Source organism: Notechis scutatus, chromosome 11 (assembly GCF_049901735.1).
Source record: "Notechis scutatus isolate UNSWTSFEM ecotype Mainland chromosome 11, rNotScu1.2, whole genome shotgun sequence".
Classification (NCBI taxonomy): domain Eukaryota; kingdom Metazoa; phylum Chordata; class Lepidosauria; order Squamata; family Elapidae; genus Notechis; species Notechis scutatus.
Window position 1 is genome coordinate 17,256,652 of NC_142019.1, and position 19,415 is coordinate 17,276,066.

General features: G+C 41.9%; 1 protein-coding gene across 2 annotated transcripts in view; it reads right to left on the minus strand.

Moving 5' to 3' along the window:
• Nucleotides 1-6,681: 6,681 nt before the first annotated feature.
• Nucleotides 6,682-19,415, minus strand: part of DENND4A (DENN domain containing 4A) — an 86,952-nt gene continuing 74,218 nt past the window's right edge. Inside the window, exons 26-34 of one of the 2 annotated variants that reach the window (XM_087972927.1) lie at nucleotides 17,680-17,855; nucleotides 17,442-17,588; nucleotides 16,071-16,290; nucleotides 13,265-13,519; nucleotides 12,180-12,297; nucleotides 12,041-12,067; nucleotides 11,399-11,561; nucleotides 8,635-8,699; nucleotides 6,682-7,246 (exon numbers count right to left, since the gene is read on the minus strand). In XM_087972927.1, coding sequence (XP_087829053.1) covers nucleotides 7,110-7,246; nucleotides 8,635-8,699; nucleotides 11,399-11,561; nucleotides 12,041-12,067; nucleotides 12,180-12,297; nucleotides 13,265-13,519; nucleotides 16,071-16,290; nucleotides 17,442-17,588; nucleotides 17,680-17,855 — 1,308 coding nt within the window. In that variant the 3' untranslated portion in view covers nucleotides 6,682-7,109. The remainder of the gene's footprint in view (nucleotides 7,247-8,634; nucleotides 8,700-11,398; nucleotides 11,562-12,040; nucleotides 12,068-12,179; nucleotides 12,298-13,264; nucleotides 13,520-16,070; nucleotides 16,291-17,441; nucleotides 17,589-17,679; nucleotides 17,856-19,415) is intronic. The other variant, XM_026673110.2, reaches the window with a different exon arrangement.

Here is a 19,415-nt window from a genome sequence, read left to right on the forward strand (position 1 = left end):
TTCTATTCTATTCTATTCTGTTCTATTCTATTCTTCATCCCGATATTCTATTCTATTCTATTCTATTCCATTCCATTCCATTCCATTTTATTCCTTCCAATATTCTATTCTATTCTATTCTATTCTATTCTATTCTATTCTATTCTATTCTATTCTATTCTTCATCCCAATATTCTATTCTATTCTATTCTATTCTATTCTATTCTATTCTACTACATTCCTCATTCCAATATTCTTTTCTATTCTATTTCTATTCTACTCCATTCCATTCCTCATTCCAATATTCTATTCCATTCCATGGGATACGCAAGCAAACCACATCAGCAACGTTGCTAAGAAAACCATCCTAAACACATGCCAGTTGCCAAGGGCCTGCATTTTGATCACATGACTGTAGAAGTACTGCACAAGTCTCAAGTGCAAGGACTGGTTGCAAATCACTTTTCTCAGTCCTGTTGTAACTTCGAATGACGCTAAGCGGTTAAGGGGCCGCGATCAGAGGTCAAAGATGCTGAGCTTGTCAACTGTAAAAATGACAGCTCAGGTTCGAGACCCGAGCGCCGCGCGATGGGTGGGCTCCCATTCGTGCCCCAGCTTCTGCCCACCTAGTTTGAAGGCATGTAAACATGAGTAGATGAATAGGTACCACTTTGGTGGGAAGGTAATGATGTTCCGTGCACCTCAGCGTATAGTCATGCTGGCTATACAACCACCGAAAAGTCTTTGGACAATGCTGGCTCCCTCAGCTAGGAAATAAGACATGACCCCTGGAGTTGGACACAACTAGACAGGTAAAACGTTCACCTAAACAAATGGTTTTGAGAACTGCCTGTGTTCAGAAGGCATTACAAAAACATGGGCAGAAGCTTAAGCCCTGGGAAGGGCGTATTATGTAGAAGAGACTCAAGTTGGCCCTTGAGATATTATGGGATATAGAGGGAGGGGAGGGAAGACACAAGATGCTGTTACTAGATAGTGTAGTTAAGAGTGTTAATAAATGCAGTCAGCCTTGGTCTATCTTGCAGAGCTGACAGCATTGTGCTGGAGATATAAAGCAGAAAATAGAAAAAAAAAACAAGAATATTGCAGCCTGCAGGTCTTGTTTCTGTTGCAATCCACTCTCGATACTGAAGCCTGAAAATAAGTGTAAATAAATTACAGGTATTCCTGCTTGATAACAAAAAATACTGACAAGCAACTTTTTTTTTAACTTTTCTTTATTGAGTCTTTGTAAAACTTTAAATAGTCTTCTTTTTTTTCTATGACATTTCAGGGGAAAAAAATACTTTTTCCCATTGTGAAGATTGAAATATACACCTCAAAATTGACCTACAAATTGAAACCAAAAATAAACACTTGAACCAATGTCCTTTTTTTGGTAAACAAAATGTAAACAGTTCGTATATACAAATCTACAACCATTCCTTTGTGAAAGTGCTCTTTTGCAAATTAATAAAATGTCTGTTTTGAAATTCCAGTGAGATCATATTTTTGAGAGATAAAACTACTTTCTGGAAACCCACTGATTTTATTTTTCTTTCTTTTGTTTTATATACACATTTACATGTAACAAGTCTCCATTTCTGTCTTTGGGAGTAAAATATTTCCTACTGAAATGCTAAGTTACTAAGATAAAACCCCTTATCAGATTCTTGATAAAGCCCTATTTATACATTACAGCGTTTTACAAACATTTTGTTCCGTCTGATACCCTGAAGCAAACAGAGGGGAGACTGGTTTCATGACGAGTGGAAGTACAAAAAGTGTTCCAAAATATTAGGGCAAAACAGGATGCTCAGAGAAGGGAATGCCACATTTCATTTTCATTCACTGTTTTTAAAAATTAATAACAATAATAAAAAGTCTCGGGTTGCTTTTTAAAGGAATATAAAATGAAGCAGCACTTTGGTCAGCAGAGGCCTCTTTGTTCTCCAAAATGGCTATAAATTGAATTAGGTAGTGAGAAAGATCAATTTTGGGCTCAATTTGTGGTTGTAAGCCTAGGATTACCTGTATTGTTTGACCATACAGATAAGGTCAAGGTAAGGTTTCACTTCCTGAATTTGATGCCATGGATATGTAGCAGATCATTAAATGGTTAATGAGATTAACAGATTAACCGAGTTGGAAGGGACCTTGTAGTTCCAACCCCTTGCCCAAGCAGGAGACCCTACACTATTTCTGACAGATGGCAGTCCAGTCTCTTCTTGAAAGCCTCCAGTGATGAAGCTCCCAAAACTTCTGTTCCATTGGTTGATGGTTCTCATTGTCAGAAAATGTCTCCTTATTTCCAGGTTGAATCTCTCCTGGACCAGTTTCCATCTATTGTTCCTTGTCTGGCCTTCAGGTGCCTTGGAAAATAGCTTGACCCCCTCCTCTATGGGGCAGATGTTAAAGACTCTGTTTTTTAACCATTTAAGTCGTGTCCAACTCTTGGTTGACTTTATAGGCAAGTGCTCTCCATGCTACCCTCTCAGGCACAACTTCTTTCGGCTGTTGGATGTTCAACTTGGCATCAGGTTTGATGTGATCAAGCCAGCCGGTTCTTGGTTGCCCCATCTTCTTGTTCCACCAACCATTTCTAGCATCGTTGCCTTCTGCAATGAATTCGCACGCATGACATGGCCAAAGCAATTCAGATGCTGTCTTTTGATTTTAGCATCTAGTGATGTTTCTGGTTTTATACCATTGAACACCTCTTAGTTACTCTGGGTGTCCATGTTGTGGTTTGCCAGCAGCAGGTGGGGATGGCTGAGGTCTCGGAGAGCGAGGACTCAGATGAGGGGCCTGCGTGTGATGCAGGGATGGGGCCAGGACCATCAGGGAACGGAAGGCTGCCTTTGGAGATTGTGGAGGCTGGCAGCAATGATGAAGAGGACCCCGAGGAGCCTGTGCCCGGTGCATCTGCGCACAGGACTGCTCGAAGGAAAGAGCAGCTGCAGCAGCACGGGCGACTCTGGAGCAGGGCTGCATAGTAATGGCCCCTCCCTTAAGAGATAAAAAAGCCAGCTGAGAAACTGCAGTTCTTTGCAGAAGGCAAAGAAGTTTGATACTCGAGCCTGGCGGATGTTAGAATATCTGAGTTGGTATTTGGAGATTCTGATTTATTGTTTAGGAACTTTTATCTGTTGTTCTTGGCAGCCTTGCAAAAACTTGGCCAGGCTCTTCCTTATCGAAGCTAATTAGTTGGAAGCAGCCTTTTGTCCGTGAAGAAACAGGGTTCGTAAATGAAACAGTAAAAGGATGCGCTGGTACCTTTCTCTTGTGTTCTCTCTCTCGGAACCAGGTTTGGGTCAGAACAGTCCATGAAGACTGTCCATACCGGCCTGCTGTGAAAGACTGTAACTCTTGACTTCAACTGAACGATGGTTAATCTCTTTTTGGTAGCAGCCGGGTACTTTTTGCCGCGATCTTTGACTCAACCACACCTAAAGGGGAGCTCACAGGAAGTGCTTTCATTACAATGAGACTACAGGGTAGTCCTCGACTTACGACAGTTCATTTGGTGTCCATTTGAAGTTACAACGGCACTGAAAAAAAAAGCGACTTATGACCATTTCCCACACTTATTACCGTGGTATGATTCCTATTGGTCACGATTTAAAACTTGGATGCTTGCCAACTGGCTCATATTTATGACGGTCGCAGTGTTCCGGAGTCATTGGTGAGCTTCAGATTCACTTAACAACCAGAGTTGCTGACTTAACAACGGCAGTGATTCACTCAACAAGAAAAGTCGTCAAATGGAGCAAAATCCACTGAACGCGTTTCTCACTTAGCAACAGAAATTCTGGGCTGAATTGTGATTGTAAATTAAGGACTATCTATTTTTTCCCCCCGTCATTATAGTTCTCTTGGGTGAAGCAAACTCCAAGCCAGAGTTCTCCAAACCTGCCAACTTTAAGCTTTGCTGGCTAGAGAATTCTGGGAGTTGAAGTCCACAAGTCTTAGAGTTGCCAAGTTTGGGGACCCCCTGCTCCAAGCAAACGTCCCTAATCAGGAAGCAAATCTGCCAAAAGTAAATGAATGATGGTTTCCAGCTTAAACATTGGGTCTGACTAGTGGTTCTCTTAGTCCCTCATTTACAGCTCAGGAAGAAGCTGACCCTTCCTTCCGCCGTGGCTGTAAAATAGTGGCTTTCCTACAGTCTGGAAGCTGGCACCTTCTAAGTGAGTCCTCCTTTAGCAACTGCCTTATTTAGCGACTGTCCACAGTTACAACATTGGCTATAGGAGAGCAATTCTCACACATTTACGACCTTCATAGATTGGTAAAGCAAAGGAAAGCCGAAGTCAGATCATAAGCGCATCATGGGTTTTCTTTTTCTGCTTCATTTAACGACCGAACAGCCAGTCCCAACTGTGGTCGCAAAACGAAGATGACCTGTAGTGCACAAATGAAGTACTGCGTAGGTGCTTATATTTGTTTCCTCTCGAGATTCAATAACTTAGGAACTTAACAGACACATATCCCAAAATTGCTAAATCGTTGGCGGTAAGTGACTTTAGAAATTTAAAACATCCAGCTTTATCACATGGTTCCTAGAGAGGGCAGTCTAAAAATTCAACAATAAATAAAAGTTGGATACTGAACTGTAGAAAGGTATGGTTCACCAGGGAAACTGGCAGTAGAATGGCAAGAAGAAAAATCTTGTTGGATTGTCCCTTAGATTCTTATAGCTTTCCATAGTATATAATGGTTTCAGATTTCAGTTTCTTTAAATGGAAGGGCAAATGCTGTTTGAAACCTTCAAAAGCGAGGGGGACTGATGGAATCGACGTTTCAATAATGCAATTATTAAGATGCAACGGAGCAGCTAGTTTGGGATGACCTTAAAAAAAACCACAAATTAGCATTTATTGTATGTGGGGACCAGTAAGAAATCCTGGGCCTCTTGGAAAAGTATGCAAAGTTTAAAACCACCCTGGAAAAAGGGAAGAAGGAGGACAAACCGTTTCCATCCTGTTGAAAAGAAAACGAGTGGATGTGACCACGGAATCACACTTTGACTTTAGATTTTTATACTGAAAGTATTTTTTCCTGGCGTCAAGCATACATCGTCATCCCTTCGTTATTAGTACAGACTTGAATCTGATAAAAATCTGCTTTTAAATTAGATTTGGGGTCTCCAAACTCAGCCAACTTTAAGACTTGTGGAGTTCAACTCCCAGAGTTCCCCAGCCAGCTTATGTTGAACTCCCCAAGTCTTAAAGTTGCCGAGTTTGGAGACTCCTGAATTAAATAATAAGAAAGATGAAACCATAAGAATAATATTTTGGAAATCAACTGTGTCTTTTGCAAGGATCAGTCATGCCCAACACAGGGAAGACACGGCTGCTTCCAGATGCTATTCCCATGTTCCTAAGCCCTCCAAAGCATCTTTGGCAGTGCGCAGGATTTGAATTTGAAGCACTCTGAACCTCTTTGCAGGGAGTTGCTTTTACAGACACCTAATTCTCCATCAAAGTGCCCGTTTGAAATATGGGAGGCCGCATCCTCCGGTTCCTGGGAAACCGAGAAGCATGGACAGGAACAACGGAAAGTGAAAAGATGCAATACTGAATATTTGTAGCCTTCCAAACGCTCAGCTCCTCCCTTCAATATGCAGATAGTCCTTGACTTAAAACCGTCCAAAGTTGCAACAGCAACTGAAAAAAAAGGTCACTTACCACGAATCTCTACACTCACAACCATCACAGCACCAATTATGTGGTTAAAATGTGGATGCTTGGCATGCATTTACGATGGTTGCAATGTCCTGAGATCATGTGATCGCCACTTGTGACCATCCCAGCCGGCTTACGACAAGCAAAGTCAGTGGGGAAAGCTGGATTAATTGAGCAACTGACTTAACGATGGCAGTGATTTGTTTAACAACCGGGGCAAAAAAGGTTGTAACATCACGTGCGACCCGTTTAAACAATTGCTTCGCCTAGCGATGGGAATTCTGGTCCTAATTGTGGTCATAAGCAAGGGTGGGATTCTACCGGTTTGGACCGGTTCTAGAGAATCGGTTGTTATGATTCTGCGCAGTTCGGAAAACTGGCAATCGTGCCCCTGGCTGGCCCCGCCCCTCTCCGCCCGCCCCTCCCCTCCTAGTCAGTCATTATTGTGCACGCAAGCCACACCCACCCAGTCACATGGACATGCCCATCTGGCCACGCCCACAGTACCGGTTGTTAAAAAAACTGAATCCCACCCCTGGTTGTAAGTCAAGGACTACCTATACGGAGAAGGGTGCACTCTGCCCCACAGCCCTGTTTAGATCGTTCTTTGCGAAGATTTGCAGTTGCTTCTAATGTTCAATCAGGTCTTTTACAGAAAAAATATTGGAGAAACTCAGCTCCGAGGAACAGAAGTGACGTCGGCTTCAACGTTTCAAACAGTGTCAGATTTGATGAACGGATCAAAGCTTCCTATTACTTGGTCAGCAATACTCGTCAGCTAAATTGAGCTAGGTAAATACAGATTATGCAGAAGAGGAAATGGAGTACTGAAAGTTCTGCGCTACATTAAAAAAAAAAAAAGCAAAACGAAAGAAGTGTTTCTTTAGAAAAAAAAAGGGGGGGGGGAATCCAGAGACAGCAATATTTCTGAAAAAGTATTGTTTTAGGCGCCGAAGTCCCCCTCAGTTCGCTCTTGGAATTTAAAAAAATTAAAAAAATATGAACTTGCTATAAATAATTTAAAATCTGTTATAATATAACTCTGGTCTGCTTTCTGCCAACGTTTCGCACCTTCTCGGCAAACAGTTTCTTTCGAAAGCTTATTTGAGGCATCGCTCCCTTCCCTGCATGTTTCTGCTCCATCCTCACCTGCCCTTTTCTGCCGCAAAATGCTCCAGATTCTACGCCACATGGCTCATCACCTGCCTCAAGATGAAGGGAGACACCCCCCACTGGAGCCTCTGTGTGTGTGTGTGTGTGTGTGTGTGTGTGTGTGTGTCTTTCATAATCCCGGGATTGTGTTCCCTGCAGGAATTCTCCTTTCGACAAAGGCCCAGGGCCTTTTCCTCGGTGGGGGAGGAAGCAGGGTCTTTCTGAAGGCGGCGGAAGAGGCGGCGGCGGCTGTTCACCTACGAAGCACCTTGTGACGCGCCCTGGTTCTGTCTAAAGATACGGCTCCCCAAATGTCTTTCGACACTCCATCACGCCGGTACTGGGGGGCCGATCACAGTTGTGGGTGTTCTTGACCTGGTTTGCGGTGAGACGGTCGTAAGCCATTTTGTATTCTCTGTCGAAAGCATCTGGAGGGGGAGGAAGAAAATACCTATAGCACGGGGCTTATACAGGCAGGTAGGGCAGATTAGATCGGTAGATAGGTAGGTAGGTTGGTGAGTCAGTAGGTGGGTCAGTGGATGGATAGATATGTAGATATATGTTAGAGAAAAAGAAAGACAAATAGAGATAGAGATTGATGATAGATAGAGAAAAAGATAGAAAGACAGAGACACAGATAAGAGATTGATGATAGAGATAGATAGATAGATAGATAGAGAGAGAGAGAGAGAGAGAGATTAGAGAAAAAGAAAGACAGAGACACAGAGATTGATGATAGATATAGATAGATAGATAGATAGATAGATAGATAGATAGATAGATAGATAGATAGAGAAAAAGATAGAAAGACAGAGACACAGATAAGAGATTGATGATAGAGATAGATAGATAGATAGATAGATAGATAGATAGATAGATAGATAGATAGATAGATAGATAGATAGATAAAAAGATAGAAAGACAGAGATTGATGATAGATTAGAGAAAAGATAGAAAGACAGAGACACAGATAAGAGATTGATGATATAGATAGATAGATAGATAGATAGATAGATAGATAGATAGATATAGAGAGATTAGAGAAAAAGAAAGACAGACACAGAGATTGATGATAGATATATATATAGAGATAGATAGATAGATAGATAGATAGATAGATAGATAGATAGATAGATAGATATAGATAGATAGATAGATAGAGAAAAAGATAGAAAGACAGAGATTGATGATAGATTAGAGAAAAAGATAGAAAGACAGAGACACAGATAAGAGATTGATGATAGAGAGAGATAGATAGATAGATAGATAGATAGATAGATAGATAGATATAGAGAGATTAGAGAAAAAGAAAGAGACAGAGATTGATGATAGGTATATATATAGAGATAGATAGATAGATAGATAGATAGATATAGATAGATAGATAGATAGATATAGAGAAAAAGATAGAAAGACAGAGATTGATGATAGATTAGAGAAAAAGATAGAAAGACAGAGACACAGATAAGAGATTGATGATAGATAGAGATAGATAGATTAGATAAAAAGATAAAAAGACAGAGACATAGATAGAGATTGCTAATAGGTAGGTAGGTAGGTAGGATAGAAGATAGACAGACAAAGAGAGAAATGGAACAGATAGACAGATAATAAATGATGATAGGTAGCTAATAAACAAATATAAATAGATTAGAAATACATAGATACATAGATATGATATAGATAGATGATAGATGACAGATAGATGATAGAGGACTCTACACTTTTCAAATACAAATATGCTTTCTAAGCCCAGAAGCGAATGTTTGCAGTAAACATTTAAAGGATGCTTAGGAGAACATCACGGACCACTTACCTATATCGATATTATCTCTTCCAAGAGCAACGAGAGAGAGAAATAGTATCTCTCTATAAAGACTCCTGAAACAAAATAGACAAAAATAAAATGGGGAAGTTTTATTTTTTTAATCTGATTTAAATTCGACGAGGGTTTTTTTTCCAACCCCAGTAAGATACTGTTGATTTTTTTTTAACAAAATCATTTCATTTTCATTATCTTTTTCTTGCCCACGATGTCGGACCTGTTAGGCACAGAACACAAGGAACAGGAATTCCTCAACTTAGCAACAATTCAGTTTAGTGACTGTTCGAGATTACGAGGGCACTGAAAAAAGTGACTTATGACCATTTTGCACACTTTACAATCCCCATGGTCACATTATCCAAATTCAGACAACTTTGGCAACTGGTTCAAAGTTATGACGGTCGCAGTGTCCTGGAATCACGTGATCATCTTTTGCGACCTTCTAAGCGGAGTCAACAGAGGGAAGCCAGATTCACTTAACAACCGTGTTCCTAATTTAACAATGAACGTATTGCAGGGGTTCATTTAACAACCGTGGCAAGGCTCGTCATAAAATGGGGCAAAGCAAAACAAATTTCTCGTTTAGCAACAAAAGTTTGGGGCTCTCTTGTGGTTGTAAGTTGAGGACTGCCTGTTTAAGGTTTCTGGGCTCTCTAGAATTGCCTTCCAGGAGAAGCAGAATAAAGCGTTGCTTAAAATAGTAGCATATATACGAATAGATAATATAATTTACTCTACTCAAAAGTAAGCCAAGGGTAGAAGGTGGACGTAATTTAATTGTGTTATTAATATTAACAGTGCGTTAAAATATATTGTGAATTTAAAACTTTTAAGGATTAGAAATTGTGGAGATTTTGAGATATAATCCCCAATGTCAGCCTTCAATATTTCTTTCCTTTGCTTTGCATCTTTCGGCTGCCATAGTAATGGGGGAGGAGGAGAGGTAAAGAATTGTGGGAAGTGAGCGGAAAGCTTCGAGAATAAATTATAACTTGGGGGCGGGAAAGTTTCTTGTTTATGCTTCTTTGCTGTTCTATGCGCAGGCGCAACTCTTTATCAAAATAGGCCAAGGTCAACGGACAGATGCCTGTATCACCACCTGAAGAGGCCCACATGAGATTATATACAATTTTAATTGGATGGACAGTTTGAACTTTTGTGGGTGGGAACATTGCCTTCACTTTGTATATGTGATTTTCGCGCTCAATTCCTCAGAATCAGAATTCCTTTGATGCTACCACTTGATTTCCAGTAAAAGATATATTTTCTCTCATTAACGGAGTCTAAATATTTCTTTCTTGGATTTTGAATGGAGCACCAGCTGACATTATGCTGAATCTGAGGAATTGAGCGTGGATGACTGAATTTTGTTAAGATTTGGTCTGATTAGTAGTTTTGGATATTTCTTAAGTTCATTCTTCATTGAAATGAGGAGCATCAAACGCCTGCGAATGGGTGGAGTTGCTCAAAATCAAGGGATCACCCTGCAACGGGCCACAAAAAGGAAGCAGGGGCAATAAGAAGCGAAGTCTTTTGTGACATGACAAATCCCATTAAGCACAGAACATATTTGGAAATGTTTAAAAAAATGCAGGCTATTTTTACAGGGAAGTGCTGGTGTAAAAATAGCTCGCGTTTTACAACGATTTCCAACCACGCTCCATTCTTACGGGATAAAATGCCATCTGGAAGCATCTTCTCGAGGAAAAGGTCAACCATTCAGAACTGCTGTGAGCTTGTATTAGAATAAATAAGGCTGGAAGGGACCTTGGAGGTCATCTAGTCTAACCCTTGCTTGAGCAGGAGACTTTATACCATTCCAGATAAATGGCTGTCTAGTAGTTTCTTCTTGAAAATCTCCACAGATGGAACAGCCATAATTTCTGGAGGCAAGTTGTTCCACTGATCAATTGTTCTGTCAGGAAATGTCTCCTTAGTTCTAGGTTGCTTCTCTCCTTGATTAGTGTCCATCCGTTGCTTCTTGTCCTACACTCAGGTGCTTTGGAAAATAGGTTGACCCCCCTCCTCTCTGTGATAGGCCCTCAAGTACTGGAAGACATTGATCATGTCACCCTATTCCTTGTTCAAGATGGGCAAGCATACAATTTTTTTAAAAATAATAATAATAATAAAAAATGCAATTAGGGCTTTTTAATGACTAAGCCAGGCCTGTTTTACTGAATGGCTGCAGTCCTGCCAAACACCCAGCCCAAGGCAAGATGCTTCAACCCATCTCAATACAATGTGTGGGCCTAAACTAAGGAACCCAGTGGGACAAAAAATATTGCAACATAACTCAAAATCCAGATGCCCCAATTGTTTTGGAAGAGAAGGAACACGGAAGGAATGAAAAGAAGGGACGACACCATGGCAGTCTTTCAATATATCTAAGGGGCTGCCCCAAAGAAGAGGGAGTCAAGCTATTCTCCAAAGCACCTGAAGGCAGGACAAGAAGCAACGGATGGAAACTAATCAAGGAGAGAAGCAACCTAGGAGAAATTGCCTGACAAGGAGAACAATTAACCACTGGAATGCCTTGCCTGTTGTGGGTGCTCCATCACTGGCAGTTTTTAAGAAGAAATGGAATAAGTTTCTTGCTTTAGCAGGGGGTTGGACTAGAAGACCTCCAAGGTCCCTTCCAACTCTGTTATTCTGAATATTTGGTTCTCTGCTGACCTTCTCAACAAGTGAGTGACTAAATCTTCTGAGTTTTTCCTTTCCTGGAAGAAAGCAGCTTTTCAGACTTTGGTCTCACCTCTGCCTTTTGATTTGAGGTCCTTTGTTCAACCTCTCTAGGATTTGGCTCATTGGCCCGTAGACATCGTTCGTCTTAATACTCTTCACCATGCTTCTCAAAAGCTCCTGGTTAAAGAAAGTGTCGTCCTTTTGTAGTAAACGAACCACTGGGTATTTCTGAGCTGGAGAAAGACATTGAGAAAGTACAGTGAACAACAACAACAAAAAAAACCAAAACAAGACTACCAGCTGGTTTTAAAAATAAAAGTATATCGCATAAAGGCAATTTGGTGAAGCTGGGGTCCACAAATGAAGCGCGACAGGGAACAGCCAGCCATAAGGAAGACAGTCTGATCCACGGCATATATACTGATTTCAAGGCCAGGTCAAAACAGGTAGGAAGACTTTTTGGAAGTCATTTCCAAATTATTGCAAGAATTCCTAGGGTTTATCTCAAAGAAAATGAAACTAGGACGCAAAGTAGCTGGGGTGGGTGGGTGGGAATGTATACCTAGGCAGGATGCTTTGCTGTCAGCCCAAAAACAACCACATTAAAAAATATACACACACACACACTAGGAAAGGAGAGGGGTGTGTGGTTCAAAGTAAGTCAAGAAACAAATAATTTCTCAGCAACAGCGAGACGTAACACAACACTCACTCTCAAACACAAGGGTACGATTTTGACCTGCAAGACAAAAATGGCATGTTCAAACTCCTAATGCTTATGAGTTCCAGATTCTGACATAGTGGGGAAAAATCTTTTTTCCATAAAATGCTTAAGAATACCGGTAACTTACTCTGGGCATTCCACAGAATATAGAGAGGCTGTCCTGGATCTTTGTGCAGTTTCATATTGTCCCACAACATCTGAATCAGAACGTGTTTGCTATTCTCCAAGATGCAGTTCCTGGGTATCTGTAGAGGGAGAACACAAAATATTTTGAGTACAGTTACAAAAGCAAAATCACAAGGAACAGGAAATGCGAAGAAAAATGGAACTTAGCTCAGGATGAGAAGGGGCACTGGAAATTCCAGGAAATGGCAAAAATGAATGCTTTCAGTACAGGTAATCCTCGGCTTACAATACTTCATTTAGTGACTGTTCAAAGTTACAAGGGCACTAAAATGACTTATGACCATTTTTCACACTTACGACCGTTGAAGAATTCCCCATGATCAAAAGTCAACGGCTTGGCAACTGTATTAATAACAGTTGAAGTGCCCAAGGATCATATGTTCACCTTTTGGGACCTTCTGTCCAGCAGTCAGCAAGGATGCTGGATCTATAGTAATAACAACTGCAATCATTCACTTAACAATGGTGGCAAGAAAGGCCGTAAAATGAGGCAAAATTCACTTGACTGTCTCATTTAGCAACATAAATTTTGGGGCTCAATTGCGGTTGTAAGTTGAGGACTACCTGTACTTTAACATGACTGTAAAGCAGGCTGTACATTCTATATAGGAAGATTAAAAAAAAACAAAAAACACCCACGAGATAAAGCATCTAGTTTAGTTAAAATATTCTTGTAAGACCAAGTCCACACACATAAAATATTCTTGAAAGACCAAGTCCACACACAAAGATTCAATTAAACTGATTTATGGCTAAAAGTCGATGCACAGGAATCTTCTCAATTTAGGAACAGCACCTGTTTGAGTTAGATAAGGGTCAACCATACTCAAAAGGGGGTTGGAGTTGGTTGTTTTGTGACTACGCAGCGATTCCAGGCTGATACCCCTTTTCACCCTGCCCCCCAGGTTCTGCCACCCCTTTTCTCACCGTTCTTTAAATTACCATAATGACAACCACAAATTATCTGTTAGATTTCCCCAGACAAAATCAGTGCTTACGATTAGCGTAACGTTTTGCTTTCCATACCTTGGAGTTTTTATTGCAGTGTTCGGAGGACAGGATCAATCCAGGCAAGCTACTGGGTAAGTCCAGCCGCCGGAAATACCAGACCAGGTTCCAGAAGACAATGGGATGATGGTCCACAAACTCTGCCACGGTGATCACGTGATCTCCTTCGTTTTCCAGTAAGCTCTCAAGCTCTTTCCAGACGACGAGAGGACTTAGATAAGGAACGGTGATGGGCTCCGGGCTAGGCAGGTGCCACTCCAGCTGCACAGACTCCTGCGGTGCCCGAGAGAACATGAAGAACAAAGCTGAGTGAGAAATCCGTGTTGAATAATCCACGAGAAAGGGGGCCTTGGTTGGGGGACCCTCCTCTTGAATCTCCCAGGTGTTATGATTGTACATTCTGATTTTCTTGGGCTGTAGAACTTTCTGCTTTTGACTATTTTTAACTACAGAGAAGTTTGTCTCGTGGCATGCTGTATTCATAGTTAAATGGCACTTTAACGGTTTCTATTGTTCCTTCTCCTAAAGGAGCCCACAGCCCCGCTCAAAAAATAATGTAAAAGACAAGTATTGCTACCACAATTGATGACTCTAGGGATGGCCAGAATTTCTACAGCTGAGCCAGGTGGATGTTATGTGGGACATGCCCGATTTTCTGATTTTTTTTTTTTTTTTTTGCTACGGTTGTTAAGTAAACCACTGCAGCTGTTAAGCAAATCATGTGATTGTTTAAGCAAATCCAGCTTCTCCCATTGATTTTGCTTTCCGAGGAGTGGGTTGGGAAGGTGGCAAAAAATGGCAAGCACATCTCCTTGGGATGATGCTGCAACCGTCACAAACACATGCTAGTTGCCAAGTGTCCAAATCACATGATTGTCAATTCGTAAAACATTCCTATGCCTGTTTTCAAGTTGCCATAAACAAGGGGGGAAGAGAATCTGTGAAAATCCTTTATTGGAGAACGTGATTTATGACACCCAGCCCGTGAACATGCTTCATTGGAGAATCTGATTTATGATACACCCAGGGGTGGGATTCTACAGGTTCGCCCCTATTCGCTAGAAGCGGTTGTTAACATTCTAAGCAGTTTGGAGAACTGGTTGTTAAAGAAATTACTGGCCTAATCCTGTCAGGAAGGCAGGAAGGAAACATTCTGGTGTTGCTTACAGAAACTGCCTCTCTGTTAACCCTTCTTACATTCTTGGCAGGACTAGACTTCCTGTCTCAGGAACATCTCTGGAGTTTTTTTCCCCTCCTTTGCTGGTATTTTGCTTGTGTGGAGGGACCATTTGAAGTTACAATGGCACTGAAAAAAATGACTTATGACCATTGTTCACACTTACGACTGTTGCAGCATCCGCACAGTCATGAGAGGCCAGGCGAGGAGATGCGTGCCTTGATGTGAGTGATATTGAGTTGGCCACACCCGGCCAATAACATGACCACCAAGCCATGTCCACCCAGTCACATGACCACCAAGCCCTGCCCACTACCTAAGCCACGCCCACAGAACCAGTTGTTAAAAATTGGACTCCCACCCCTGGATACACCCAGGGGAAAGGGGGAAACAGGGTCACAGGTGACTGAATTACATAGGCCAGAGTTGGCCTCATTTAGGTTAATGCCGGCATGTTGCTCCTCATAAATCTTTTGAGTTTTTTTGAAGCTTGAAGTTTTTTCAAGAGTCATGATTTAATTAAGGCTATCGCCGGAACCCTGACAATGATCACATGACCATGGGGATGCTGTGATGACCCTAAAACACGTTTCACGGGGTCACTGTTACGTCAAGTGATGGCTAAATGAACGGTTGTAAGTTAAGGATTACCTGTAAAACGATCAACAATAAAATTATCAACCCAACAGCAGGAATGATTTATTTCCCACTGAGATCCCTCTGATCACTTTCAGCAAAGTGATTTTATAATTAAACCTTACAGGGGTTAAAATACTCAGCTAGAAAGAGGGAGACGTGTTAAAGTTCTGCCTTAGGCATGGAAGTCAATGGAGTGATTTTAGGCCAATCCCCAGGCGATGGTGAGTTCTAGTCCCATCTTAGCCATGAAAGCCAGCTGGGTGACTTTGGGTCCCTTCCTGTCTCTTAGCCCAACCCAACTTCCAGGGTTGTTATTGATTGATTGATTGATTGATTGAATTTATATTGCTACCTATTTGCACATGGCGACTCAAGGTGGCTTACAGAATATAAAACCTCCATATAAAAACAATAAAACTAATAAAAGAAGAGTCACATAATAAATTAACATAATAAAATCAACCCCCACAATTTTATTCTGGGGAAATTAAAAGGAAGAAGGTGTGTTGGATATATTCATCCACTTGAATTATTTTTAAAAATGATAAAGGCAGGGTACAAACATACAGACATAGAAAAGTCTATAGCAATAGCACTTAAGACTTACATACTGCTTCCCAGTGCTTTACAGCCCTCTCTCTAAGCAGTTTACAAAGTCAGCCTCTTTCCCCCAACAATCTGGGTCCTCATTTTACCCACATCAGAAGGATGGAAAGCTGAGTCAACCTTGAGCCAGTCAGAATCAAACTCCTGGTTATGGGCAGAGGCAGCCTCTAACCCAGGGGTGTCCAACCTTGGTAACGTTAAGCCTGGAGGACTTCAACTCCCAGAATTCCCCAGCCAGCTTTGCTGGCTGGGGAATTCTGGGAGTTGAAGTCCTCCAGGCTTAACGTTACCAAGGTTGGACACCCCTGCTCTAACCACTGAGCCACCAGGGCTCTTTATCCAGGCTATGTTTCACGTCTGAAAATCCAGACGAAGACGGAATAAAAACACTCGGACTCTTACCGTTCTCCGCTGGAAAGTTGCAGGCAAGCTCCCTGTGGGCACCACACGATTGTGGGTATGGACTCCCACTTTATCTATCTCTAAAGAACTGCATGCACTGATGCTTCTGGACAGAGGGTGGCCAAGCGGTTCCTCTTCGGCTGAAGGATGCCTTCTCTGAGAAGGGATCTGGATGCTCTTGGCACAGAAGGTGGTGTCCAAATGTTTCGTCTTGCAGCTGCTGGAAGAGTTTACATATTGACGGGAGAACAACATATACTGCTGAAGAGATTCCAAGGGGGGAAAGAAGATACTAAAATCTGATAACTAAGCTGGAACACAAACAATCTGTCTTCCTCTTTTACAGGATAACATAGTTGTAAGGGACCTTGGAGGGCTTCTAGTCCGACCCACTGACCCATTCTGGACAAATGGCTGTCTAATCTCTTCTTGAAAATCTCCAATGATGGAGCACCCATAACTTCTGAAGGCAAGCCGTTCCACTGATTAACTATTCTCACTCTCAGGAAATTTATCCTTAGTTCTAGGTTGCTTCTCTCCTTGATAAGCGTCCATCCATTAACTCTTGTCCTGATCTCAGGTGCTTTGGAGAATAGGCCGATGCCTTCTTCTCTGTCATAGCCTCTCAAATATTGGAAGACTGTTATCATGTCACCCCTAATTCTTCTCTTCAATAGGCCAGGCCTACCTATTTCTCTCAACTGTTCATCGTACATTTTAGTCTACAGCAAAGGACTTCAAACTCGACAGCTTTAAGACTTGTGGACTTCAACTCCCAGAATTCCTCCTCCAGTCAACTGGAGTTGAAGTCCACAAGTCTTACAGATGTCAAGTTTGGAGACCCCTGGTCTACAGCATCTGTGTTGCTCTTCTTTGCACTCTTTCTAGAGTCTCAGCATTTGTCTCACGTGAGTCCCCTTACCATTTCTCCCAATTCTTTTGAAAACATCCTAAAAATTACTTGATGGCTCAAATTATCAACATACATTGCTGCCAGTAATTAACTACATTGATTAAAATAATTACTCCTGCCAATTTTTCAGCAGTTTTATCATATGTTATCTGTATGAAAAGGCAACCTTTTCCCTCCAACGTAGTCACAATCCTAAACTCCTGTGTTCACATGACTTGCTATGCCCAAAACAAACCAATCCCATTTCAGTTGTGTCTTATGTACTGTGTGAATTATCTACTGTGTGAATTTGGTCAATTGATGCGCTTGGGGTAGGGTTTTTCCCATGAATTTTTCAAGCCACGTCTCTCCATCCAATTAAAGCTTGCCAAGTTTGGAGTGTTGGGGTTCATTTTGAGGAAAAGAAGGTTTTATAAATGTAGTGATGAATGTTTTTAAAAATCGTGAAATAAATGTACCTGTCTGAAACCACGTCATTTTGAGCTGGAATTAAAGTTGTAGTAAACCCTGAAAGGGGATCAGCAATGCAAGTTTTGTCGGCCTGGTTCATCAAAGAGGACGGAAACTGGATAGTTTCCGAAGAAGGACTGGACTTCAGGAAGTACCTACAAAAGAGTTCACGTGATTATGAAATTGTTGCGTGTGGAAAACATGGCCAGTAAAAATCCCCTTTCCAAAGGATCCGTCAACAAGTACCTCCCAGGTCCCCGGAGATCTCGGATTTCAATATTCAGGAAAGGCAAGAAGAGATTTCCACAGAAGGGGCAGGTCGTGTTCAGGTTGGAGTCATCCGCTGTCCAGCCTGCCATGATCTCTTCATCGTGAACCAGGCAGTCGCAGGTTCGGCATCGGGAACAGCTTGAGATCAGGACCTGGGGGAGGCACGGAGTTAAAGCCACGGGGGCCATTTTGTCTTTGGTTTGGCATACAAAACTGAGGCTAACAAGACGCTGAAAAGGGGGTGTCTCTTTGAGGCAAGAATACTTTTTTAACTTTCCCAGCCTGATGCCCTGCCCTGCAAAAGTGAGGATTTTTTAATGTCATTTTTTTTAAACAAATGTATACATGTTTCCAGAGCAGGAAAGCTGAGTTTGCAATTGTGGTCAGCAAAAATATCCTTCCTTCCTTCCTTCCTTCCTTCCTTCCTTCCTTTCTCTCTCTCTCCATCTTTCCTTCCTTCTTTCCCATACCACCCATCTCTCCTTCCTTCCTTAGTTCCTTCCTTCCTTCCTTTCTTCCTTCCTTCCCATACCACCCATCTCCCCTTCCTTCCTTCCTTCCTCTATCTTTCCTTCCTTCTTTCCCATACCACCCATCTCCCCTTCCTTCCTTCCTTCCTTCCTTCCTTCCTTCCTTCCTTCCTTCCTTCCTTCCTTCCTTCCTTCCTTCCTTCCTTCCTTCCTTTCTCTATCTTTCCTTCCTTCTTTCCCATACCACCCATTTCCCTTCCTTCCTTCCTTCCTTCCTTCCTTCCTTCCTTCCTTCCTTCCTTCCTTCCTTCCTTCCTTCCTCCCTCCCTCCCTCCTTCCCTCCCTCCCTCCCTCCCTCCCTCCCTCCTTCCTTCCTTCCTTCCTTCCTTCCTTCCTTCCTTCCTTCCTTCCTTCCTTCCTTCCTTCCTTCCACCATGTTCTGGCCTTGTAGAGAATGGAAGCAGTCATTATATATTCTGATGATATAATGGTACTTGAGAATAATCTTAGGACAGAGGGAAGAACCTTAGCCAGGGAACAGCCAGATAAAAGGCAACTTAGCCTTCATAAGGGAATTGTGGGTGTGGCAAAGTTTTAGAAGAGACCCTCCCTAGTACCTTGGCCTGTAAAGGTGAGGGTAGAAATATATTTTAAGACTTGCAAGATTCTGTTAAGGTAACGTGATAATTAAGTAGAATTAGTTCATCTGGGCATGCTTCTTGCCTGGATTACCTCACAGGGCTGGCCAAGGGTCATTCTTCCCACGCTCCCTTGTGGAAGAGTGTTTTCTCTTGATGGGGTGACCCCACCAAAATGCTCTTCTTATTCAAGCAGGAAATTCTGCTCTCTCTCTCTCTCTCTCTCTTTGCTCTTCTTGTCCCCTCTTTCTGTTTTATTTTTGGTTTGCCTTTTTCTAGTATCACATTCTACCCCACAAAAGATGGATATGTTGAAGCCTCACTGGGCATTCTGGAATGACTTTCTATTCGCAAGGTTTTTCCTTAAAGGAAAGAAGTAGCTATAAACTCAGAACTGCAGTTTTGGGCACGGGGCAAAGACTGTGGAAGGATGCCAGTCACTGCATCTGAGGAGGAGAATTTTAACGGGGTATGGCAAGAACCTCTGGTCCTTCAAACTGTCCCCCACAAACAGGAGTGGTTTTAGGAGGCTTCAAAGGGAAGACCAAAGAGCATGAACTCCAAATAATTGATAAAAATAACTTGAAGAACTGCATGGGACAAG